The sequence below is a fragment of the Pyrgilauda ruficollis genome, unplaced genomic scaffold (assembly GCF_017590135.1).
Source record: "Pyrgilauda ruficollis isolate IOZ18807 unplaced genomic scaffold, ASM1759013v1 scaffold158, whole genome shotgun sequence".
NCBI classification, from domain to species: Eukaryota; Metazoa; Chordata; class Aves; order Passeriformes; family Passeridae; genus Pyrgilauda; species Pyrgilauda ruficollis.
This window is the reverse complement of record NW_024514543.1, coordinates 310519-330916: the sequence shown is the minus strand read 5'-3', so window position 1 is coordinate 330916 and position 20398 is coordinate 310519. Positions and strand designations below refer to the sequence as shown.

Here is a 20398-nt window from a genome sequence, read left to right as displayed (position 1 = left end):
AAAGACCATGCAAACAGATTCAAACATTTCTAAAAGTCCTAATGACACTGGATTGTTCTTTTAAATGCCCACTCTTGTTCCTTACTACTCTGTTTTCCATTTGACTATTGTATCTCTTTTGTTTGTGTGAATATTTTTAATGGTGTGCTAATGAAAAACTCAAACTCATTTCAGCTGCTAAATGAAGCATTCAAAAATTGGAAAGTGTTAAATGAAGGGCACTTGCTAGTCTCTGGTTTAGCCAATTTATATGTTTATTAATAGAAATTAATGTTAAATAATTTCTCCTTTTTATTGTTTAACTTTTAATTATTTTTTTATTCCTATTGTAGGGATGAAATCTACTGTCAAATCTGCAAGCAGCTGACTCAGAACCCATCCAAAAGCAGCCATGCTAGGGGTTGGATACTGATGTCTCTTTGTGTGGGATGTTTTGCTCCTTCTGAGAAGTTTGTGAAGGTAAATTGTAGATGACATTTGTCTAATTAATTATCTACCAATACATTTTCTTTTCCACTCATGGGACCAGCTTTTCTCTTGGGTTTCACAGTAGAGGGAATCCCCGTCTTTGCCAGAAATTACGATGACAGAGTTCCTAAGGAAATTAATTGTTCATGATCCCAAGTTCAATGTCTAATGTCAATCAGATGAGTCACTCCTGAGAAGTGACTGTCTCTTTCCTGTCACTCTAAAGATAATGTAGACAACCAAATTACATGATGTCTCCTGCATATAGATGTGTGAAGATGTGGTTAAGTAACTTCTGGTAGGAAATTTGTTTGTGGGAGCCTGCAAGTGGAATTTACACAACCAGAATAGCCCACATTTCTTCTCTGTTTCTTATATGCAAAGGTCTGTGCATTCAGCCTTTACAGGCTTTGACAGTCTGACCTCAGGCACCTACTCTACCAAAACTGGCAAGGAACAGAGCACAGCCAATTACAAATATAAATGTATGCTAAAAAAATGCACATAGAAAGGGAAGGATTTAATTTATGTGGAAGTACATTTGCAAAGGTGCTCTCTGAATGATGCTGTGTTCCCCATCATGTGTCATAATGAGAACATCCAATTCCAAAGAGCCACATGAGATGACATGCAAGCCATCTTTAGCAGCACTGTGGATCAGCAGGACTGAAGTCAATGGGGAATGCCAAGTGGCTGACACTTTTGAAAATCAGGCTGTTCTTAAGCATTTTCTATTTTCTGAGCAAAGTTCTGCTGCCTAGATTTGAACAGTCTGCTTTCCAGGTGAGTTATAGAGTCGTGGAATTGTTTGGGTTGGAAAAGATGTCTAAGATCAAGTCCAGCCACTGCCAAGTCTACCACTAAAGCATGTCCACAGGTGCCATATCTGCATTTTTTTTTTTTAATACTTCCAGGGATGGTGATTCCACCACTTCCCTGGACAATTTGTCCCAGTGCCTGACTGGAAATAAAGATGTTCCATTTATTTCCATAGATATAAGATTAGGTACTGGGTGTTCAGCGCTGAAAGAGCTGAAGCCAGGAATAGAAATGCCTCCTTCATCCCCAGGCCTTGTCAGTGTGAAATCTAATAAAGAAGATAAATCACTGGCAAAGTCACAGAAAATTAAATTATATGTGGAAATGAGATCTGAGAAGTATGGTGCAGGAAGCTGTGTTGGTTTAAATCTTTAATAATAGAAGATTACTTTAGGATAGTGAAGCACTTGTCAGAAATAATTTATAAGCAGTTCTGGAGACTCAGACATAGAGTCATAGAGGCATAGAATGGTTTGGGTTGGAAGGGATCTTTATAAGTCATCTAGTTCAACCCTGCTGCCAGGAGGGCATTCCTTCCACTAGACCAGGTTGCTCAGAGTTCCATTCAGCCTGGCCAGGGATGAGGCAGACACAAATTTTCTGGGCAACCTGTTCCAGTTCCTTACCCCACCCTCGTAGGAAATAATTTCTTCCTTATGCCCAATCTAAACCTGCCCTATTTCGGTTTAAAGCAACTTCCCCCTTGTCCTGTCATTCCATGCCCTTATCAAAAGTCCCTCTCCAGCTGTCTTGTAGCCCTCTAAGTTCTGGAAGGTGCTCTAAAGATCTCCCTGGAGCCTTCTCTTCTCCAGGCTGAGCAGCCCCAACTCTCTCAGCCTGTCTCTATAGCAGAGGTGCGCCAGCCCTCTGAGCATCTTAGCAGCCTCTTCTGCACTTGCTCCAGCAGCTCAACATCTTTCTTGTGTTGAGGGCCCCAGAGCTGGATGCAGCACTCCAGGTGGGATCTGGTTAGGGCAGAGCAGGGGGCAGAATCTCCTCCCTCTCCCTGCTGCCCACGCTGCTGGTGATGCAGCCCAGGGCACGTTTGGCTTTCTGAGCTGTGGGTGCTCACTGATGGGTCATGTTGAACTTCTTGTCCATGAATACCCTCAAGTCCTTCTCCCCAGGATTAGTCTCAATCCATTCTCTGCCCAGCCTATGTTTGTGTTTGGGATTACACCAGCCCAGGTGCAGGAAATTGCTCTTGTCCTTCTTGAGCTTCACGTGGTTCATGAAGGCCCAACACTTAGGCATGTCCAAGTCCCTCTGGATGGCATCTATTTCCTTCTATGATTCTATCAAAGTATCAATTAGAACTGAACATTTTGAGAAGGATTTTGCTGATAATGAGGCAGGTCTTCAATATGTATTCCAGCTCCCAGATATTCAAGTTACGCTTTGGATCCCATTAGACACCTTTATCGCATCATGTGTTAAACATGGGCCAAGGCACATTAGCACTCCTGTTCTTTACTCCTTTCTTTCAACCAACAGTGGGTCTAGGTGGGAAGGTTCAGTCACAAGGAAATAGAAATGTGAAAAAATATGTAATTGTGTAGTTCATTATTAGCAATAGCATAATCAGAACTACACTTTTACATTGCATCGACCATTTACGATCTTCTGCAGCAGATCTCATCTCTGTTACCTGGCTGTGTTACATAGGTACTTCATAGTCTCTGTAAACTAGGATTGACAGAGATATCTGTCTCTCTGGCCATGTTATTTATGGCTGGCAGTGTTATAAAGCAGTCTGTGTTTCTGAAGGAATAGCTGTATGTTATCGTTCAGAGAACTCTTATCTTTCTACAAAGTCTCTCAGAAAAAAAATAGCTTCACAGATTTATTAGTCTTAGCTAACATTTTGGCCAAGATGTTTGTGTAATATTTTTAAGTGTGTTATCTTTCATATTGTGGAAATCACTGGATTTAATTTTCTCCACAATAAAGTGGTTATATTTTTAACATACACTGAAGTGCTTCAAATTCTTGTTTAGGCCAAAATGGTATTTTAAATCTGACTAAGGAGATATCTGTTTAATATCACTGTGAAAGATAGATAAATGTTCTGAGTGGCATTCACTTACAATCCCCCTCAATCATTACTTACACATATTTTTCATTTGTTCCCATCTTTCTGGCTGACACTCAATAGCATTTTATAACACATCTTTAAAATACAAAGATAGAAATCACTGGCAGCAATAGCAGGAACAGAAAAGCTGCTGCTCTGGCTTCGATCAAAGGTCTGTCTGGTCTGGTATCTTATCTCCTCTGAGGCCAGAAATGCACAGTAGAAGAACAAGGCAGGGGTGCAGACTGTCCTACTGTCTCTCTGCTTCCAGTGATTTGATGTCGGAACATCCAAGCCTGAGTGGTATCACTGTCATTAGTCACAGAGGCCTTTTCTCCAGTAAAACATTACTTTTTGCAAATGCTTGGCCTCTTAAGCCAAAGGTCTAAACAATGTGTTCCCTGCTGCCAACAGTATTTAAGGAACTTCATCAACGGAGGCCCCCCAGGTTATGCTCCCTATTGTGAAGAGAGGCTGAGGCGGACGTTTGCCAATGGGACAAGGACACAGCCACCCAGCTGGCTGGAGCTGCAGGTATGAGCCCTCCATGTCCTCCCCAGGGAGCTGGGGCTTAGGGTTTAAACCTTTCACTGTCACAAGAGCCACATCTCTGTCAGGACAGAATGTGGGACAACAAAATGCCTATTTCTGTCAACAATTTTCATGAAATTCCAACATATTGCATTCCCTGTACATCCTGGATTTGCTCCAGAGTATGTTGAAGATCAATCCTTTTGGCTGCATCAGTATTTGTAAATTAAAAGTGTGCTGTTGGCATTGAGGCCAGCTGGCACAGAGCAAGCCCCTGTGTGTTCAAAAAACTATCTTCCAGATGAAGGTGGCTGCAGGCAAACTGCCTCCCATGAATGGTCCCTGGGGCTTTTTTGGGGATAATTATAGCTGGAACAGGCAGTTTGTGCAAAAACTGCTCATTTTCTAAACTGGTTTGCAAGCATATACAGCTGTGTTCTAGTGTCCGTGAGCATTCCCAAGCATGCTTTTATCTTCTGGATTAGGCACCTTGATGACTGAATGTAGTAAATAAAATATCTGTGACTTCCAAGTGCTTCCAGTGGCTGACTGTACATTATCCTGTTGATAAATATGGTGTGGTAGCACTGAAAAGCAGCCAGTCAGTGGGATCAGGAATTAATAAGTAGTTTCCAGAGTGGGGTGGAAGAGTATGCAGTTAAATACTATTGAAATACATGTAACATTATAAAGTTTGACTTTAATCCTTTAGGCGACCAAGTCCAAGAAACCGATCATGCTGCCTGTCACATTTATGGATGGGACAACAAAAACACTGTTGACAGACTCTGCAACAACTGCTAAAGAGCTCTGTAATTCTTTGGCCGACAAAATCAGCCTGAAGGACCGATTTGGCTTTTCGCTCTACATTGCACTTTTTGACAAGGTATGTTTTAAGTTCTGTTCCTGAATAGTTCTGGGAGAGAAGGGGGAGGTTCTCCTTGCTGTCACATAACTTCCCGAAGGCAGAGGGATTATTTCCACAGTGCTAGTGTCAGCACGATTTTCACAAAAAGAGTTGTCAAACTCTGCAGCTGGGTTGTAGGAAAATCTCACTCCTTGGAGATATTCAGAATTTAACAGGAAAATTTCACAGAGAAACCCATTCAAAGATGCACCTGTTCTGACTAGTGTGGTGGACCAGAAACCTTCAGAAATTCCTTTCCTCCTACAAACTTACGAGATGCTATTCTCTTACTTTCAGTTGAGCTTATTAGAGATGAATATCCAGTAAAGCATCCTACCTCGATTTTTATGCAAGGGAGCCAATTAAATTTAATTGGAAAGGTAACAGTTGAAATTAAGCTTCTGAAATTAGTTAAAATCCAAACTGCCATGCCTGCATTTAACCTGCTTTATTTAACCTAAAAACATATATATTTTCAGAAGTTCTGTTAAAATACAGGTGAGCATAAATGAGAGGGGTAAAGCTTCATCAGGTGAGACAACAGCTATAAATCAATGAAATTCAAGTATTCCAAGAGCTTCTGTATAAGAGGATGAAGCATATTTTCACCTAGAGATGTGGCCACCTCTGCCTCTATGTGGGGAAGAAAATGGTTTTATACTCTGTCTTCTTCATCTTTTTTGAGGAGACATTCAGCAAGGGATGCTAAGTCTGAGGAGATATAGTGCTTTGGGGCTTTATGGCAGACCTCAGTGAGGAGACAGGTAAATTTCTGTAACAAGACAGGCTCTTCTATTCTGGGTTTTTCTGATGCTTACTTAACTAGGTTGGATCCAAGCCCATGGCTTTGAAACAGTGTGTTTCAAAGCACAGTGTGAATCAACAATAGTTTAAAATGGGACCATTGGCTTTGCTGAATCATGTTGATGCTCTCCTTTCAGTCTGGATGGGAAGCTGGAGCTCAAAATGGAATGGCTCACCCAGCCATGCTGCAGGACTTGGCTGGCTAGATGACATAGAACCATTGATTATTTTGATTATAAAGGCAGTCTGAGTGACTCAAAAGCAGATCTCTCTACCTAAAATGGTCTGACCTATTTGGTCAGGTGAATGACACATTTCTCTCTGCCCTGCCTAGGTGTCCTCGCTGGGGAGTGGCAATGACCACGTGATGGATGCTGTGTCCCAGTGTGAGCAGTATGCCAAGGAGCAGGGAGCGCAGGAGCGCAACGCACCATGGCGGCTCTTCTTCAGGAAGGAGATCTTCACCCCCTGGCACAACCCCAGTGAGGACAACGTGGCCACCAATCTCATCTACCAACAGATCGTGCGAGGGGTGAAGTTTGGGGAGTACCGATGTGACAAGGTACGTGACCTCAGCAGCTCCCAGTCTGGTCCAGCAAGTGTCTTTGAGATGGTGAAATAGGTTACAACAAAGGGGATGATAAATATTCCTCCCTGGACACCCATTAACTTGGGCATTATGGTAATTCACTTGGAAAACAGGAGCTACAGCAATCAGATCTTCTTGACTGGGCTTGGATGCTTCCGTGTGCTGCATGAGCACTCTTAACAATGAACATTAAGGCTTAATCATAGCTTTTACTGGTCAGTGTTATGAACTTTAGATGTGCAAAAGCTGAAGTTCTGCCAAAAAGAAGCGTGCCCACATGATTCTGTAGTACACCCAGCCTCCACAACAGGCTTCTTGAGTGGTGGAGGATGGATGTTGTGATGACTTGGTGACAGCATTAACTTGGTTTGTTTGGCTCCCACAGGAGGAAGATCTAGCAGAACTGGCTTCCCAGCAGTACTATGTGGACTATGGGTCAGAGATGGTACTGGAAAGGCTGCTAAATCTAATTCCATCCTACATTCCTGACAGAGAGATCACAGCTTCAAAAACAGTGGAAAAATGGGCTCAGCTCATTATAGCTGCACATAAAAAGGTGGGGACAATAGATCACCTGTCGAGGACCACATCATGCTTCAATAGCTTCATGTGCCTTTTGAACGTGTGTCAGACATCATAGCTCAGCTCTTAGCCTGGCCTGAAGCTAAAACAGTGAGAAAGGGCAGGGCTTGTACTTGTATTCAGCTTTACCACTGGTTTTTATGCAAGATCTGACAAAAAACATCCTGCAAAGATTTACTGTGAGATGCAAAACACCATCTCAGGGGCGGCATTCCTGTTACACAAGGTTGTGGTGTTACCAGTTGTATTACAGAGGTGGTTCATGTCTGTGGGTAATGTCAGGACTTTATTGTGCCAAGCGTTGTATAAAACCTCCCTGGCTTCAATGAGAACATTTGTGACACTCTCACACAACAACACTTCCTATAACTCATTACCCAGTACTCATGACCACTCACGAGGGGTGATGTTCCTGGCATGAGGATGGACACTTATTTAACATCAGGAGCCAGCTTCAGATTAGGATCCCTACTACGTAAACATCTCCATGTGCATAGGGAGTCTCACCTCAACTTAACTGTCAGTGGAGGCACAGGGATTCACTTGGATCTTGGACATCCCCCATCAGCCTGTCAGCTTTGTACAGAAGTGGCAGGTGTCTAAGGATGCCCTAAATAAGGGGCTTAAGGGATGAGTGTCTGCTGAAAAGCTGAAAAGTAAAACACTTACTTTAGGGAAACCCACAGTCTAGTGAGATGAATCTCACTGAGATTGGTCCCTCCAGATGCTTGCCCAGCCTTCTCCAAGTCAGATTATTCCATAAAGTGGGAACTGAAGACCAGGACTTTGACCAAACTGTCACTTGTTCCTGTAGCAGTTTGGCCCTTAGCACCACTGAGACTTCCATTAATATTTGTTCCAAGATCCACAGGTTACATGGTTTGATTTTCCTTGCTCTCTTCCAGGATATAACTGTGTTTTGCTTCATGTTGGTTGTGGTTTGCTTTTTCTGTAGGGAATTTATACTCAGAAGAGGGCAGACCCAAAAAAGGTTAAGGAAGAAGTAGTGGATTTTGCACGTTTCAAGTGGCCTTTGCTGTTTTCTCGGTTTTATGAAGCCTTCAAATTCTCAGGTGAGTCAGTAGAGCACATCCGCAGAGCACAAGATGCTCTAAAGCAAAAGGAAGGAGAGATGGGGATTCCACAGACAAGAAGAGGACCATCTAGCTGGTCTTTTTTGGACACATTATTTTTTGTTGCATCCTGATTAGCAATGGCTCAGGCTATGGGTCTGCCACTATTTCTCTCCCTTAAAAAAACACAGAGCTTTTTGATAATTGCATCCTCCTTTGAAACATTTTCTGTATCCTAAGACCCTTCATGAGCTGATTGAATGTCTTATCTTAACCCCAGGGCCAAGCCTGCCTAAAAATGATGTGATTGTAGCTGTCAACTGGACAGGGGTGTACTTTGTGGATGAACAGGAGCAGGTTCTCTTAGAGCTCTCTTTCCCAGAGATCACAGCTGTTTCAAGCAGCAGGTAAGGAGGAACAGACTTGGCTGACAATCTCACCATAGATCAGTCTTTTTTCAGGCTTTGCCTCTGGATGTCATTATGTTTCATGTTTATGTCTCCTATAAAAATATATCCTAGAGGAGGAAAGCTGCAAGGGCAGAGTTTCACCCTAGCCACCATTAAAGGTGATGAATACACTTTCACCTCCAACAATGCAGAGGATATCCGGGATCTGGTGGTGACCTTCCTTGAAGGACTAAGGAAACGATCCAAGTATGTCGTCACTCTCCAAGACAACCCAAATCCAGGCAAGTAAATAGCCCAGCTCAGTGGTAGACATAGATTAAATATTCCTGAGGAGTTTGGGAAAAAAACCAACAGTTCTAACCAATGGTTGGGTTTTTTTGCAGTGGGAGAAGAATCTGGGTTCCTCAGCTTCCTTAAAGGAGACCTGATAGTTCTGGACCAGGACACAGGAGAACAAGTGATGAACTCGGGGTGGGCTAATGGGTTCAATGAACGGACCAAGCAGAGAGGGGATTTCCCAACTGATTCCGTCTATGTCTTGCCCACCGTCACCATGCCTCCATTAGAGATCGTGGTAAGCAGTCTTACGGAATTACACAACTTGGTACAATGTCCAGGGAGATCAAAGCCCTTTGTGAAGGGCTTAGATCTGGCCAGAGTCTCCCTGAACGTAAGGCAGAAACCAAAGTGGATGAGAGAGGTGACATGTTGTCCAAGGCAGAAGTGATCTCAGCCTTTCTTCTGACCTTGGCACTCAGGACACCACAAACTTGTGACTTGGAATATCCATGTCTTGTGCTAAATCCTTCCAGCTGGCCTGATTGCTTAAAGGTGTACTGTGGTTAAAAGGAACTGCTACATTCACATATGGAGCTGTAGGTTCCAGAGCACATTATCTTCCTTAGGAAGTGATCCACGCTATGGAAATACTTGTTATTCCTTGCATCAGTGACTGAGAACAGCATAGAGAAATGACAACTGCACAGTTCTAACTGGCTGTTAATGAGAATTGATGGATTATTCTCATTTTTACTGTTCTTGTTTGGTATCTGCTTCCTCTCTTTGAATACATCAGGTATATTTTATTTCAAATACACCAGGTAACAGAGAGCTTTTCATCCCACAGGCCCTGGTCACAATGACCCCTGACCAACGACAAGATGTTATCAGAACCTCTCAGATGGCAGTTTCAGACAGTGAAGAAAGAGTAAAGCCATACACTTTGGAGGAATTTTCCTATGACTATTTTAGGTGATTTCTTTAAACCATTCTCAAAAATTATAGTAGTCCATCTGCAGGTAGCTTAGGAATGAGGTAAATTTTGCTACTGGAAAAGACTCTGAATACCCAATTGCATGGCTTTGTACAATGGCAACCTCTGGTTTAGATCATGGCATTTGAGCTGCAGGTTTTCCACAGACAAGGTTTTATAAAGGATTTATTCTCATCAGAGGTGTAGCAATTTGAAATTTAATATTATGTGGGAGGATGTGCTTAGGTTATATAGACATTTTCATTTCAGCTCCAAAAATTTAAATGTGTATCACTGCAGCTGATCAAAGCTCCCACTTCTATTTGGATGGGCTGGCAATCCAAACAGGCAGACTGGATCCTCTGAGATGTCTTCCCCTTGTCAGGCTTCTACTGCTAGGTAATATTCTTTCAGTGTGGCTGCCCTGACCATTCATTGCCATCATCCTTCCTGTGGCTAGAAGTTTTTTGGGATAGGGTAGGTGATTGTGGTGTCATTGCTGCGGTAGGGTCTATGAGACTCTTCTGAGCCATAGGAGAGCACAAGTGGTTCTCTTTGAGCAGAACTGGAGCTGGATACTTGCTAAATTATGATGTTCTTTGTGATGTAAGAGTTCATTAGCCAGGTGCTGTGAGCAACTGTCCTAGGTGAAAATTGGCCACAAGCTGTTGCTATCATCCCTGTAATCTCTCCACCTCTTGCTTTGCATTTGCTACCAGACCACCTCCCAAGCACACCCTCAGCCGGGTCATGATCACCAAGAGCCGTGGAAAGGACAAGCTGTGGTGTTACACCCGTGAGCCCATCAAACAGCCGCTGCTGAAGAAGATCCTGGGCAGCGAGGAGCTGTCCCAAGAAGCCTGTATGGCCTTTATTGATATCCTTCCTCTGCTTGGGAGTCCCCTTGGGCAAGAGGTCTGATAAGCAAAGGACTGAGCAGGGCCTCTTTAGGGCGCCAAGCAAAGCCCAAAGAAAGGTTTGTGGTCCCTCTTGAGGGCTGTGGGACCATGTCACAGGCTTGGAAATGGGTCTGCACCACAAATTTGTACCTTAAACAGCCTTGAAATCTGAGGTGTGTCTACTTCTTAATCAGTGAGGATTCAGGGACCAGTTCTTGAGTCCTACTGGTCCACACACACTAGCACTGTTCTGCTCTAGCTTGGTTCAGCTGACTCTCTGCCAAGTGCACCTGCTGTGGATGGCCACAGCCCTAATGAGTCCACATGGCCTTGGAGATAGAGTTTGCTGCCTGAATATCCCTTTGCAGTCACTTCTGTAGTCATGTTAGGATGTCTTTAACAACACCATCAACAGAGGGCCTTCACCAAATATCCCAGTTAGCTCATCCTTGACTCCTGCCTCCCACCTGTGCTGAAATATATGGGTGACTACCCCTCCAAAAGGACCCGCTCAGTCAATGAGCTGACAGACCAAATATTTGAAGGTGCCTTGAAAGCTGAACCCCTAAAGGATGAAATCTACTGCCAGACCCTCAAGCAGCTCACAGACAACCACATCAAGTAAGAGTTATTCGTTCCCCTTGGCCCAAATACACTAGACTGTGTTGGGCAAAGCAGATATGAAGTGTCTGTGCCACAAGTGATTTTTTTCCTCCTGGATCTCTTCTTGTGCAGATACAGTGAAGAGAAAGGCTGGGAGCTGTTGTGGTTGTGTACAGGCCTTTTCCCTCCGAGTAACATCCTCCTGCCCCATGTCCAGAGGTTCCTGCAATCCCGGAAACATCACCCCTTGGCAGCAGACTGCATCCAGAGACTCCAGAAGGCCTTGAGGTATGGCACTGGAAGACCTTCTAGTCCTGACTGTACCACAACATCCAAATATGTGTGAAAAAATACAACTGTGAGATATTTTGGTGACTGGGGGCACAGTGAAAGCTCACAGCCTCTCTCTCTTCCACCAAACTGATTGAAAGGGACATTGGGTTACTGATAAGTAGTGCATAAAAATAGAAATTAATCAACTTCATCCAGGTCCATTTCAGTAACTTTTTTTCTTTTTTGGAGGAAAAATAATATTGAGAAAGTAGCTGAAGTTACTCAAAAAGGATATGCATTAAAAAAGGAAGATTTTAAAAAAGGATTCTTGCTATGATGATGCTGTGACACTTGCTACCTTCTGTTTTGCAGGAATGGATCCAGAAAATACCCACCCCATCTGGTAGAAGTAGAAGCCATTCAGCACAAAACTACCCAAATCTTCCACAAGGTTTACTTCCCTGATGACACCGATGAGGTAAGTGGGGGAGAAGGAAATTCTTTTCTGTCAGGATGGTTGTCAATTTTCTTATTAAAATCTCAGAAGAGGCTAGTATTGGTTCTGATTCAGAAAAACTCAGCCTTTCCAGAAGCCTCTGGGCCAAAGCCTAACAAGGAAAATCCATCCTTGTCTACTCAGGTTTGTTGCAAGTTGTGTTTTTCAAGACATGGGTGCTTTGCTGGTGTTCACTGGAGGCTTTAGAGAATGACTGCAGAAAGAGGGAAACTGGATGGGCTCATCCATTCTCTCACAGTAGCTCACAGACCTTGGCTCTCAGTTATTTGGAGCCTAAACCAACATATATTGTCCACCCAACAATACCCAAAGGGGTACCATGATGGGCCCCCCTGGGAAATGGGCAGACTATTGCAGGACTGGCAATACCTGAAATTACCCCTTCTGACCTGAGATGACACAAAAATCATACCTGCACTCAGGAAGCTCTCACTAAGCACCTTACATGCTGGTAAGGCAGCTAGTCATATTGATGCCAGAGCAGATGGGCATGTCCTTGCAGATACTTCTGTCTCACCTACTGAATTGTCTTCCTATGAGGCTTACATCTCTCTCTTCCCTCATACCCCTTGGTACAAATAAATTTGTGTATTTCCAAGTTTATTTATTTGTAAAACAGTCCATACCCATGGAAGGAAAAGGATGATTCCCCTGCAGCAGCTGGAAGTGCCCTTGTTTATCTGTAACGGAGAGCTGAGGGAACTCTTGGGGTTTCTCATCACTTTGAGCATTTTTTCCTACATGACCAGCAATGAGCATGACACTACTTCATATGCATGCATCTGTGTGAGAGCCAGTAGAAGGAGGCTGTGGGGATTTCTACACTTGGACGGGTTTGCTGTGATCCATTTGGCCATGGAAGTCACCAGGTGGACTGGCAGAGTAGCATCATTCCAGTACAGCGTGCATCTGCACTGACATGGTGCTGAGCATTAGCAGCACTGAACCCCAGATCAGACTCTCGTGGGATGTGGAACGTGGGTCCTGGTGGCTTGGTTGCATGTGGTTGCAGTTGTGCATGTGGTAGTCAGAAGCTTAAGTTCCTTGAACTGCTATGAGCTGAATCTCAATAAGTGGGCAGAGCAAAACTGAGGCAATGTAAATGCTGAGCATAGCTCAAAAGGCAAAACCAGAATTGGGATGTGCATATGAATGGGACAGACTTCTAAACATCCATAAAACATGAGGAATCATTTTCCCTCTATTCAGCTATCTAGAAACCAGGCATCTGGCTTAGACCTAGTCTAAGCCAGGCGTCTGACTTCCTCATCATCACTGGAGAGACAGTTGGGAAAAATCAGCCTGGTTTCTCACTCTGTCTTTCCTATCCCTCTTCCCTCAAGCAAAGAGTTCTGACACTTCACTGTTAGATCAGAAAAATCTCTTGCATTGCCTGGAGAGCTCTGGATAAGCCAGCAGAATCACAAAGATACAGCATCACAAAGCACAATGGTACAGCAGTAGCATGACAGAGTTTCTGCAGACATCTCTTCCAATGCCCAGAGCCCCAGTCCACAGTATCGCTGATTTCACTGGTGGTGGGCATCTAAATCCCTCTGTGCATGTGCACCTGGAGCTCCTCAAAGAGAGCAAAAAGTGGAAATTTACCCTTAGATAGCAGTGGTGATCTTCCTCTCTTTGTAGGCATTTGAGGTGGAATCCAGCACGAAAGCCAAGGACTTCTGCCAGAACATCTCCAACAGGCTGCTCCTGAAGTCCTCTGAGGGCTTCAGCCTCTTTGTCAAAATCTCTGACAAGGTGAGTGACCCACCCAGAGGCTGAGGTAGCCCTGAGGTACCCAGGACAACCTGCTTGCCAGTAGGTACACATTGGTGGGGCCAGAGGCGTGTGGTGTGAAGCATTTCTCTACAAGCTTTGTGGCATTCCTAATCAGATCTGACCTGATGCAGGTGAGGTTTGCAGTCCCACAGCCCTGACTTAACAGCAGTCACCCCAAAAGACTTAAAGCACAGAAAGGCAAAGCTCTCCTAGCCTGTTGCAGAGTTGGGTTTATAAGAAAGGACTAAGTAAGAAAAATGTGCAGCTTAGAGCTGCCTCTGGCAACTGGGAGAAATCTATGGAGATAGTCATCAGGAGGGGAAAGGAAGGGCTGTGGTGAAACAAGCTGCAGTAAGGAGTAATGGGTGAAATTAGAGACAGAGCCTGAAGCAAGGTGCTAGCATTGGCTTTCTCACATCAGCAGTTTATAACACATCAGTGTAAGAAGTGCAAAGCAGTGAGCAACAACTACAGGACATGGGCTGGGCAATGGCCAACCCTGCCTGTGGAGTCTTGCCGCTTGTTTGGGGAACCACAATAAAAGTAGGAAATAAAGCTGGTAGAGAGGGCTATGACAATGGTGAAGGCCCTTGAGGGGAAGGTGTGTGAGGAGCAGCTGAGGTCACTTGCCTTGTTCAGCCTGGAGAAGTGGAGACTGAGAGGAGACCTCATTGCAGTGTGCAACTTCCTCATGAGGGGAAGAGAACAGGAAGACACTGATCTCTTCTCTGGGGTGGTCAGTGATGGGACTCAAGGGAATGGCATGAAGCTGAGTCAGGGAACATTTAGGTTGGATATTAGGAAAAGGTTCTTCACACAGAGAGTGGTTTGGCACTGGACCGGGCTCCCCAGGGAGGTGGTCATGGCACCAAGCCTGACAGAGTTCAAGGGGAGTGTGTGTGCAATGCTCTCAGGCACATGGTGTGATTCTTACAGATATCCTATGCAGGGCCAGAAGATGGACTTTGATGATCTTTCTGGATCTCTTCCAACTCAGGATATTCTGTGATCTTACTGTATGACTTATTTGCTCAGCCTTCGTGATTATGTGCTGTGTCCCCCAGGTCATCAGTGTGCCAGAGGGAGATTTCTTCTTTGACTTTGTGAGACACCTGACAGACTGGATAAAGAAAGCAAGACCAGCAAAAGATGGTAATGATTACTTTTTTTGCCAGTATGGGTCACGCACAGCCTTCCTACCGCCCTCCAGCACTTTCAAACAAGATTGACCACATAGTCTGCCACAAGCATTGGAACAGGCTGTTTAGGGAAGTGGTGGAATCACTGTCCTCTAGTGTTCAGAAAAATGATGTGGTGCTTAGGGATACTGTTTAGTGATGCTCCTGGCAGTGTTAGGTTAATGGCAGAACTCAGTCTCAGAGGTCTTTTCCAACCTCAGTGATTCTGTGTTTCTGTGATCTGTTGGGCCACACTGGTGGGGATGGCACCCTCTGCACCATCCCTGGGGACATCACCTTGGAGGTGGTCCATCCAGGAGCAGCAAAACCTCTGTTCCAAGGCTAGTCCTGGCCCCTGTGAGAAGCACCTGCTGGAGGGCATCTCTTCAGGAAGTGCCTGCAGGAAGGTTTCAGTGATGGGATTCATCTCACCTCACTGACCACATCCAAAGTGGAACTGTGTGCAGCTCTGCTGAATTTACCAGTGGCTGCAAGACACAGGTGCCTCCAGGGTACAACTCCTGTGTCCTGTGTTAGGCATGGGTACTGTCAATGAAGTACAGTTGTGCAAGTGAACCCAGACACTTTTTCCACCTTATTAAAGCTTTGCATGGCAGTGATGTAGTTTTTTCTGCAAAGTCAGAGCACAGCTGGCCTTGTGAATGCCCCTGTCCCTGCAGGTTGTGGTGGCACATGGGCACTGCTGGATGCAGACACCGATTGCCAGCTGATACTCACGCAGTTGCTGTTACATTTGCTTCATTTGCACAGGTATAGTGCCTTCCCTCACCTACCAAGTGTTCTTCATGAAAAAACTGTGGACCAACACAATGCCTGGAAAAGACTCGATGGCAGACTCGATCTTCCACTATTACCAGGTGCGCCAGGACTCTGCAGTAGCAGTGGAGACTTGGGAGGGATTAGGAGTAGGTTGCAAAGGCTTGACCATCTGCACATGTTCCCGGGGAACAGTCTGCTAGCCAGGGGCTGGATACCTCCACAAACTCCATTTCACATGTGAGGGTGAAGGTCCACAGACATCCTCTCTACCTTTCTGTTGTTCTTTCCTCCATGCAGGAGTTACCAAAGTACCTGCGTGGCTACCACAAGTGCTCACGGGAAGAGGTCCTGCAGCTGGCAGCTCTCATCTACCGGGTCAAGTTTGAGGATGACAAGTCTTATTTCCCCAGCATCCCCAAACTCCTGAAAGAGTTGGTGCCTCAGGACCTCATCCGGCAGCTCTCTCCAGATGACTGGAAAAGGGTAATCTAGCAGCTTGATTCATACACCAGGCCTGGCTGGGAGAAGCCCAGTCTCTCAGGTGACTTGTCTGACATTCAGTGTTGAAGTTGGACTGCCAAAATCAGTGACACCTGGTCCTTCTGGAGCCTTACCAGAGATTCAGCTTCCCTGGCACCACTAAGAGGAGAGATTGTACATGCATGTTCACATACACATGCCTTGCCCCAGGTTTTTTTGTCCTGAGACTGTGGCTGTACTGATGGATGCAAAGCCAGATGGAAACATGCTAAGAGATGTTCTCGTGAAGAGGTGTTCTGTCATTTAATGCAGACTACTAAGTGAAGGGATAATCCTTCCTGCTTTACACAGGGAGAGCTGTAGCACAAATGCAAAGTCTAGCCTTAAAAAATTAGAGGTGTCTCACTGTCAAGAAATAGTCCAATAAGTGCTTTCTGTTTCCTGTCTGATATCAGGATCTCTGGGTTGAAGGTCTCTCAGTCTCCTCTCCTGCATAAATTGGATAATCACAATTAATAATCTCTTTAATGGAGTCACCAGCTCAGCTTATCTAAGAAGGATCTGCCTTGGTTCCAGGCCCTGCTCTGGTGACCAGCCAGCACATTTTTGAAGTGTTATTGGAGCAAAGGCTAGAACCAAACATCAAGGTCAGGTTGGGCAGGACCCAGAACAACCTGGTCTAGTGGAAGGCAGCCAGGAGAGTTGGACTAGATGACCTTTCAAAGGTCCCTTGCAACCCAAACTCTGCTATGATTCTATCATTAAGGAACTGATGCTCCTTGCCTGCAAATATCCCTGGTGCCAGGTACTGCAAGCCCTCCATCTCTGTTGTGTTCTCTGTTGCAGTCCATCGTGGCATACTACAACAAACACGCGGGCAAAACAAGAGAAGAAGCCAAGCTTGCCTTTCTAAAGATAATCTTCAAGTGGCCTACATTTGGATCAGCATTCTTTGAAGTGAAGGTACCTGCCCTGGGGGTTCTCTGGCAGCTTTTAGCCAAGATTGGGAGCCCTGTACCACAGAGGGGTTCCAGATCTGAATCAGACTGGGACAATCCTGATGAAACAAGGAAAAATGTAATACTCTGAATTGGTAAAGGGCAAATACACTTGTTTATTGCTGCTGTGTCTCTTTACACAGACAGAAGCATTGTAGAGCTTCAGCATATCTCAGTCATTGGGGCTATTCCCACAGTTGTACTGCTGAACACACAACAGCTCTTCTCTGTTTTGCCAATGCAAAGGGAAACCTGTGATTTTCCAAGGGATATGTCTCTACCTACCACAAACCAAATCCAGACCATCCACCATGGCACTACAATTCCATCAAGGACAGTAGCAGCCAGTGCTGTCAGGAGAAGACAGGCAGAGAGGAAATAGAAGGGGTCTGATTTTGCTTGACACATCCCCTAACCAGTTAATCTCTTTTCTAACAGCAAACTACAGAGCCAAATTATCCAGAAATCCTCCTAATTGCCATCAATAAGCATGGAGTCAGCCTCATTGATCCCAAAACCAAGGTAAGCAAAACATGGGTGTTCACCAGATTCTCCTGAGCCCCCTCCCAAGGCCCTCAGGGGAGACATCCCAAGGAGCCTGATTTTTAGTACTTAGTGAGTTTTCATTAAGCCAGGTTAAAAAGGCTGGATAGACAGAAAATATTCTGGAGGCAGAAATTCACTGTTGCACAGAGCCAGCCCAGACTTTTCCAACAAAATATGAGTTGGGAGCATCAACTATTAGAGCTCTGTACCTGGAGGGTGCACATACTCTTTCCTTAATCGTTTCACAGGAAATAGGACAGGAGTTAGAATAAATGAGAACCTACTAGTTACTTCCACCACCTGCATGGTCATTCTAGTGTAGCAGTCCTTCACAAGCTCTGGAGGACCTGGAGTCTTGACCTGCCATTTTAATGAGTCTCATCACAGCAGACATCCTTGGCCTGCTGTGATGGAAAGTGAATAGGGACAATGAGAAGTGTCCACAGCCCCTCATGGAAATTGAGGCTCTCTTGCATGTTGAGTGTCAGTTTTGTGTTCCCACCAGGATATTCTCATCACTCACCCCTTCACCAAGATCTCCAACTGGAGCAGTGGCAACACGTATTTCCACATAACCATTGGCAACTTGGTGAGAGGAAGCAAGCTGCTCTGTGAGACCTCCCTGGTAAGAAGTGTTAAAGATTAGACCAAATCCTGACTTCAGCAGCAAGTTGTGTCTCGGGAATTCTCTGGGCTGAAAGTGGTCTCTCAGAAGAGATGCTGATACAGTTTTTTTCTTCTGATTTTCCTACGGCTCTGCTCAATGAATCAGGGCTCTCACTTGCTCCATCATCCAGCAAACAAGCAAGCCTAAGGTGCTTGGGATGTTGCTATATCAGGAGCATGAGGGACTGCTCCCTGTAACTAGACTGAAAAACATATTAAAGCTGATATGGGCTCAAGGGGTACTCCTGAGCCCTTTAACCAATACCATTTACCCAGCTTGTCCCTAGTAGCAATCACAGCAATAAACCTCCTCCTAGACTATCTTAAAGTACAAAGGATAAAAGTTCCTTTTGGATTAATTGTTACTAATCTGAGGCATTCAATATTTTGCTGGCCATTTGAAAATTTATGCCCTATCCAAAGCTCCCTATGTAGTGAGCCTCAGCAGCGAGCTCCTCCATCTCAATGTTGCAACGTTTGGACAATTAGTGTTCCTTGTGGTGGTGACATTTCACTCACAGAGAATGGTGAAATGTAGGTCAAAATGTACCTGAAAATATGCAAGGCAAGACCTGGTAGCCAGTGTGTTTAGGAGGCTCAAGCCAGAGACTGTAAGCTGTATTCTAGAAGCCGGTAACATCTTCCCTCTCCTCCTCAGGGGTACAAGATGGATGATCTTTTGACCTCGTACATCAGCCAGATGCTAACAGCCATGAGCAAACAGAGGAGTGCAAAGGGTAGCAAGTGAACTGCAAGAAGCCACTGGCACATGGTCATGGGGCTAATTCACCAGCTGAGGGCTGTGGGATACCCGTGCAGCTGGGCAAGAAACTTTGCCTCCCAGATGTGGAAGATGAGCCGAACACCATCAGGGAGTTCAATGGACTCTGACCTTGAGGGCTCCAATCCCACCTCCCCTTCCAGTGAAGATGACTATTTCTGACCTCCTACTCACCTTCCTCACCCTCATCCCAACTCAATCCTACACCTCAAAGATTTCCAGGGGACACCACTGCTCTCAGAGAGTGACCAAGGCAAAGACACTCTAGCAGGAGGTCACAAAGGCTCTTGGAAGAGGATTTTTGTGTGTGTGTGTGTGTGTGTCTGTGTCTGTGTGTGTGTAGCTTGCTTTGTTTTCATTTGTTGTTTTTTCTTAAATATGAGAGCTGTTAGGATGCTAACAGGTTTTTGGTGAAGTTCTGGGAATTTCAGGTTTGAAGAGGAATAAGAGAGCCCTGACCCATGCTGGAAAGATGTCCAGTGAACACTGCAGGGCTTGATTTTTAGTCATTACAGATGAATACACTGTGTTCTTAAGATGTACAGAAAGAAAAAGCAGGCAGGGAGGAGCACATTTTAACTAGGAATCAGAATAAACAAACTACTGATCGAACAGGCTAGAGTACTAAAGTCCTATCCATGCAATGCTGGAAATATTTAAAGAACAAATTTCAAAGTTTTGTTTCTTCTTCTATTTATTTTTTAAAATATTAAAAAGGAAAAAAAAAATCCTGTATTTTGTGCCGGTATCTGGATGCTGACCTGCAGAACAATCCCTTGCCCAGAGATTCCCCAAGAGCCATGACTGCCAGAGGCTGAGTAAGGCACATCTTTCTCAACCTAAGGGTTCAGCTGGAAGCGAAGCTTGGAAAATTAATGATCTCCTTTTGCTCCCTGTGTCCAGAACCATTAACCTTGACTTTTACTGCAAACTTCAATATGGATATAGGGGGTTTGAACACCCCATGTTTGGAAGACTGAAGCTGAGCCTATGTTGGGCTGTAATTCAAACATTAACTTGGCCATCGGGTTTGTACCAGCTGATGATTTTATTGTGATTTTTGTGTGTGTTTCTGTGTAAAGCAGCTCTTCATGAGTCCTAGCTGGACTTGAACCACTCACAGCAAGGGCAGACCCTTGATTTTGGTGGTCTTTTCTCCATCTTTGATTGGCTGTACTCATCTGCTGTCTGTGTGTCTCATCTGCCACCCAATGTCACACAGTGCGGACCAACCTACTTTGGAGCAGAGATGGGACCTGCTGGCAGAGAGGAGCCTAAAACCATATTGTGTCTGGAAGGATGCAGGGAGAGAAGCCTGGGGGGTGCCTTTCCAAAATCCAGGCTTCAAAGGAAGACATGGCTGGGTGTGGGGTATCAAGAGAGGGGAAA

At 44.9% G+C, this 20398-nt stretch overlaps 1 protein-coding gene across 7 annotated transcripts in view; it reads left to right on the top strand.

The window, feature by feature from the left end:
• MYO7A (myosin VIIA) overlaps positions 1 to 19220 on the top strand; it is a 56893-nt gene extending 37673 nt beyond the window's left edge. For 4 of the 7 annotated variants that reach the window (XM_041461919.1, XM_041461916.1, XM_041461915.1 and 1 more), the window contains 22 exons: positions 333 to 459; positions 3776 to 3895; positions 4605 to 4778; positions 5938 to 6165; positions 6578 to 6748; positions 7730 to 7847; positions 8128 to 8254; positions 8369 to 8538; positions 8641 to 8831; positions 9384 to 9508; positions 10229 to 10386; positions 10876 to 11029; positions 11144 to 11299; positions 11657 to 11762; positions 13446 to 13559; positions 14645 to 14732; positions 15530 to 15636; positions 15836 to 16021; positions 16865 to 16981; positions 17455 to 17538; positions 18068 to 18187; positions 18887 to 19220. In XM_041461919.1, the coding sequence (XP_041317853.1) occupies positions 333 to 459; positions 3776 to 3895; positions 4605 to 4778; positions 5938 to 6165; positions 6578 to 6748; positions 7730 to 7847; positions 8128 to 8254; positions 8369 to 8538; positions 8641 to 8831; positions 9384 to 9508; positions 10229 to 10386; positions 10876 to 11029; positions 11144 to 11299; positions 11657 to 11762; positions 13446 to 13559; positions 14645 to 14732; positions 15530 to 15636; positions 15836 to 16021; positions 16865 to 16981; positions 17455 to 17538; positions 18068 to 18187; positions 18887 to 18976 (3031 nt within the window). In that variant the 3' untranslated portion in view covers positions 18977 to 19220. Of the gene's footprint in view, positions 1 to 332; positions 460 to 3775; positions 3896 to 4604; positions 4779 to 5937; positions 6166 to 6577; positions 6749 to 7729; positions 7848 to 8127; positions 8255 to 8308; positions 8539 to 8640; positions 8832 to 9383; positions 9509 to 10228; positions 10387 to 10875; positions 11030 to 11143; positions 11300 to 11656; positions 11763 to 13445; positions 13560 to 14644; positions 14733 to 15529; positions 15637 to 15835; positions 16022 to 16864; positions 16982 to 17454; positions 17539 to 18067; positions 18188 to 18886 lie in introns of all 7 variants that reach the window. The other 3 variants (XM_041461921.1, XM_041461920.1, XM_041461918.1) reach the window with 3 other exon arrangements.
• The last annotated feature ends 1178 nt before the right edge of the window (positions 19221 to 20398 follow it).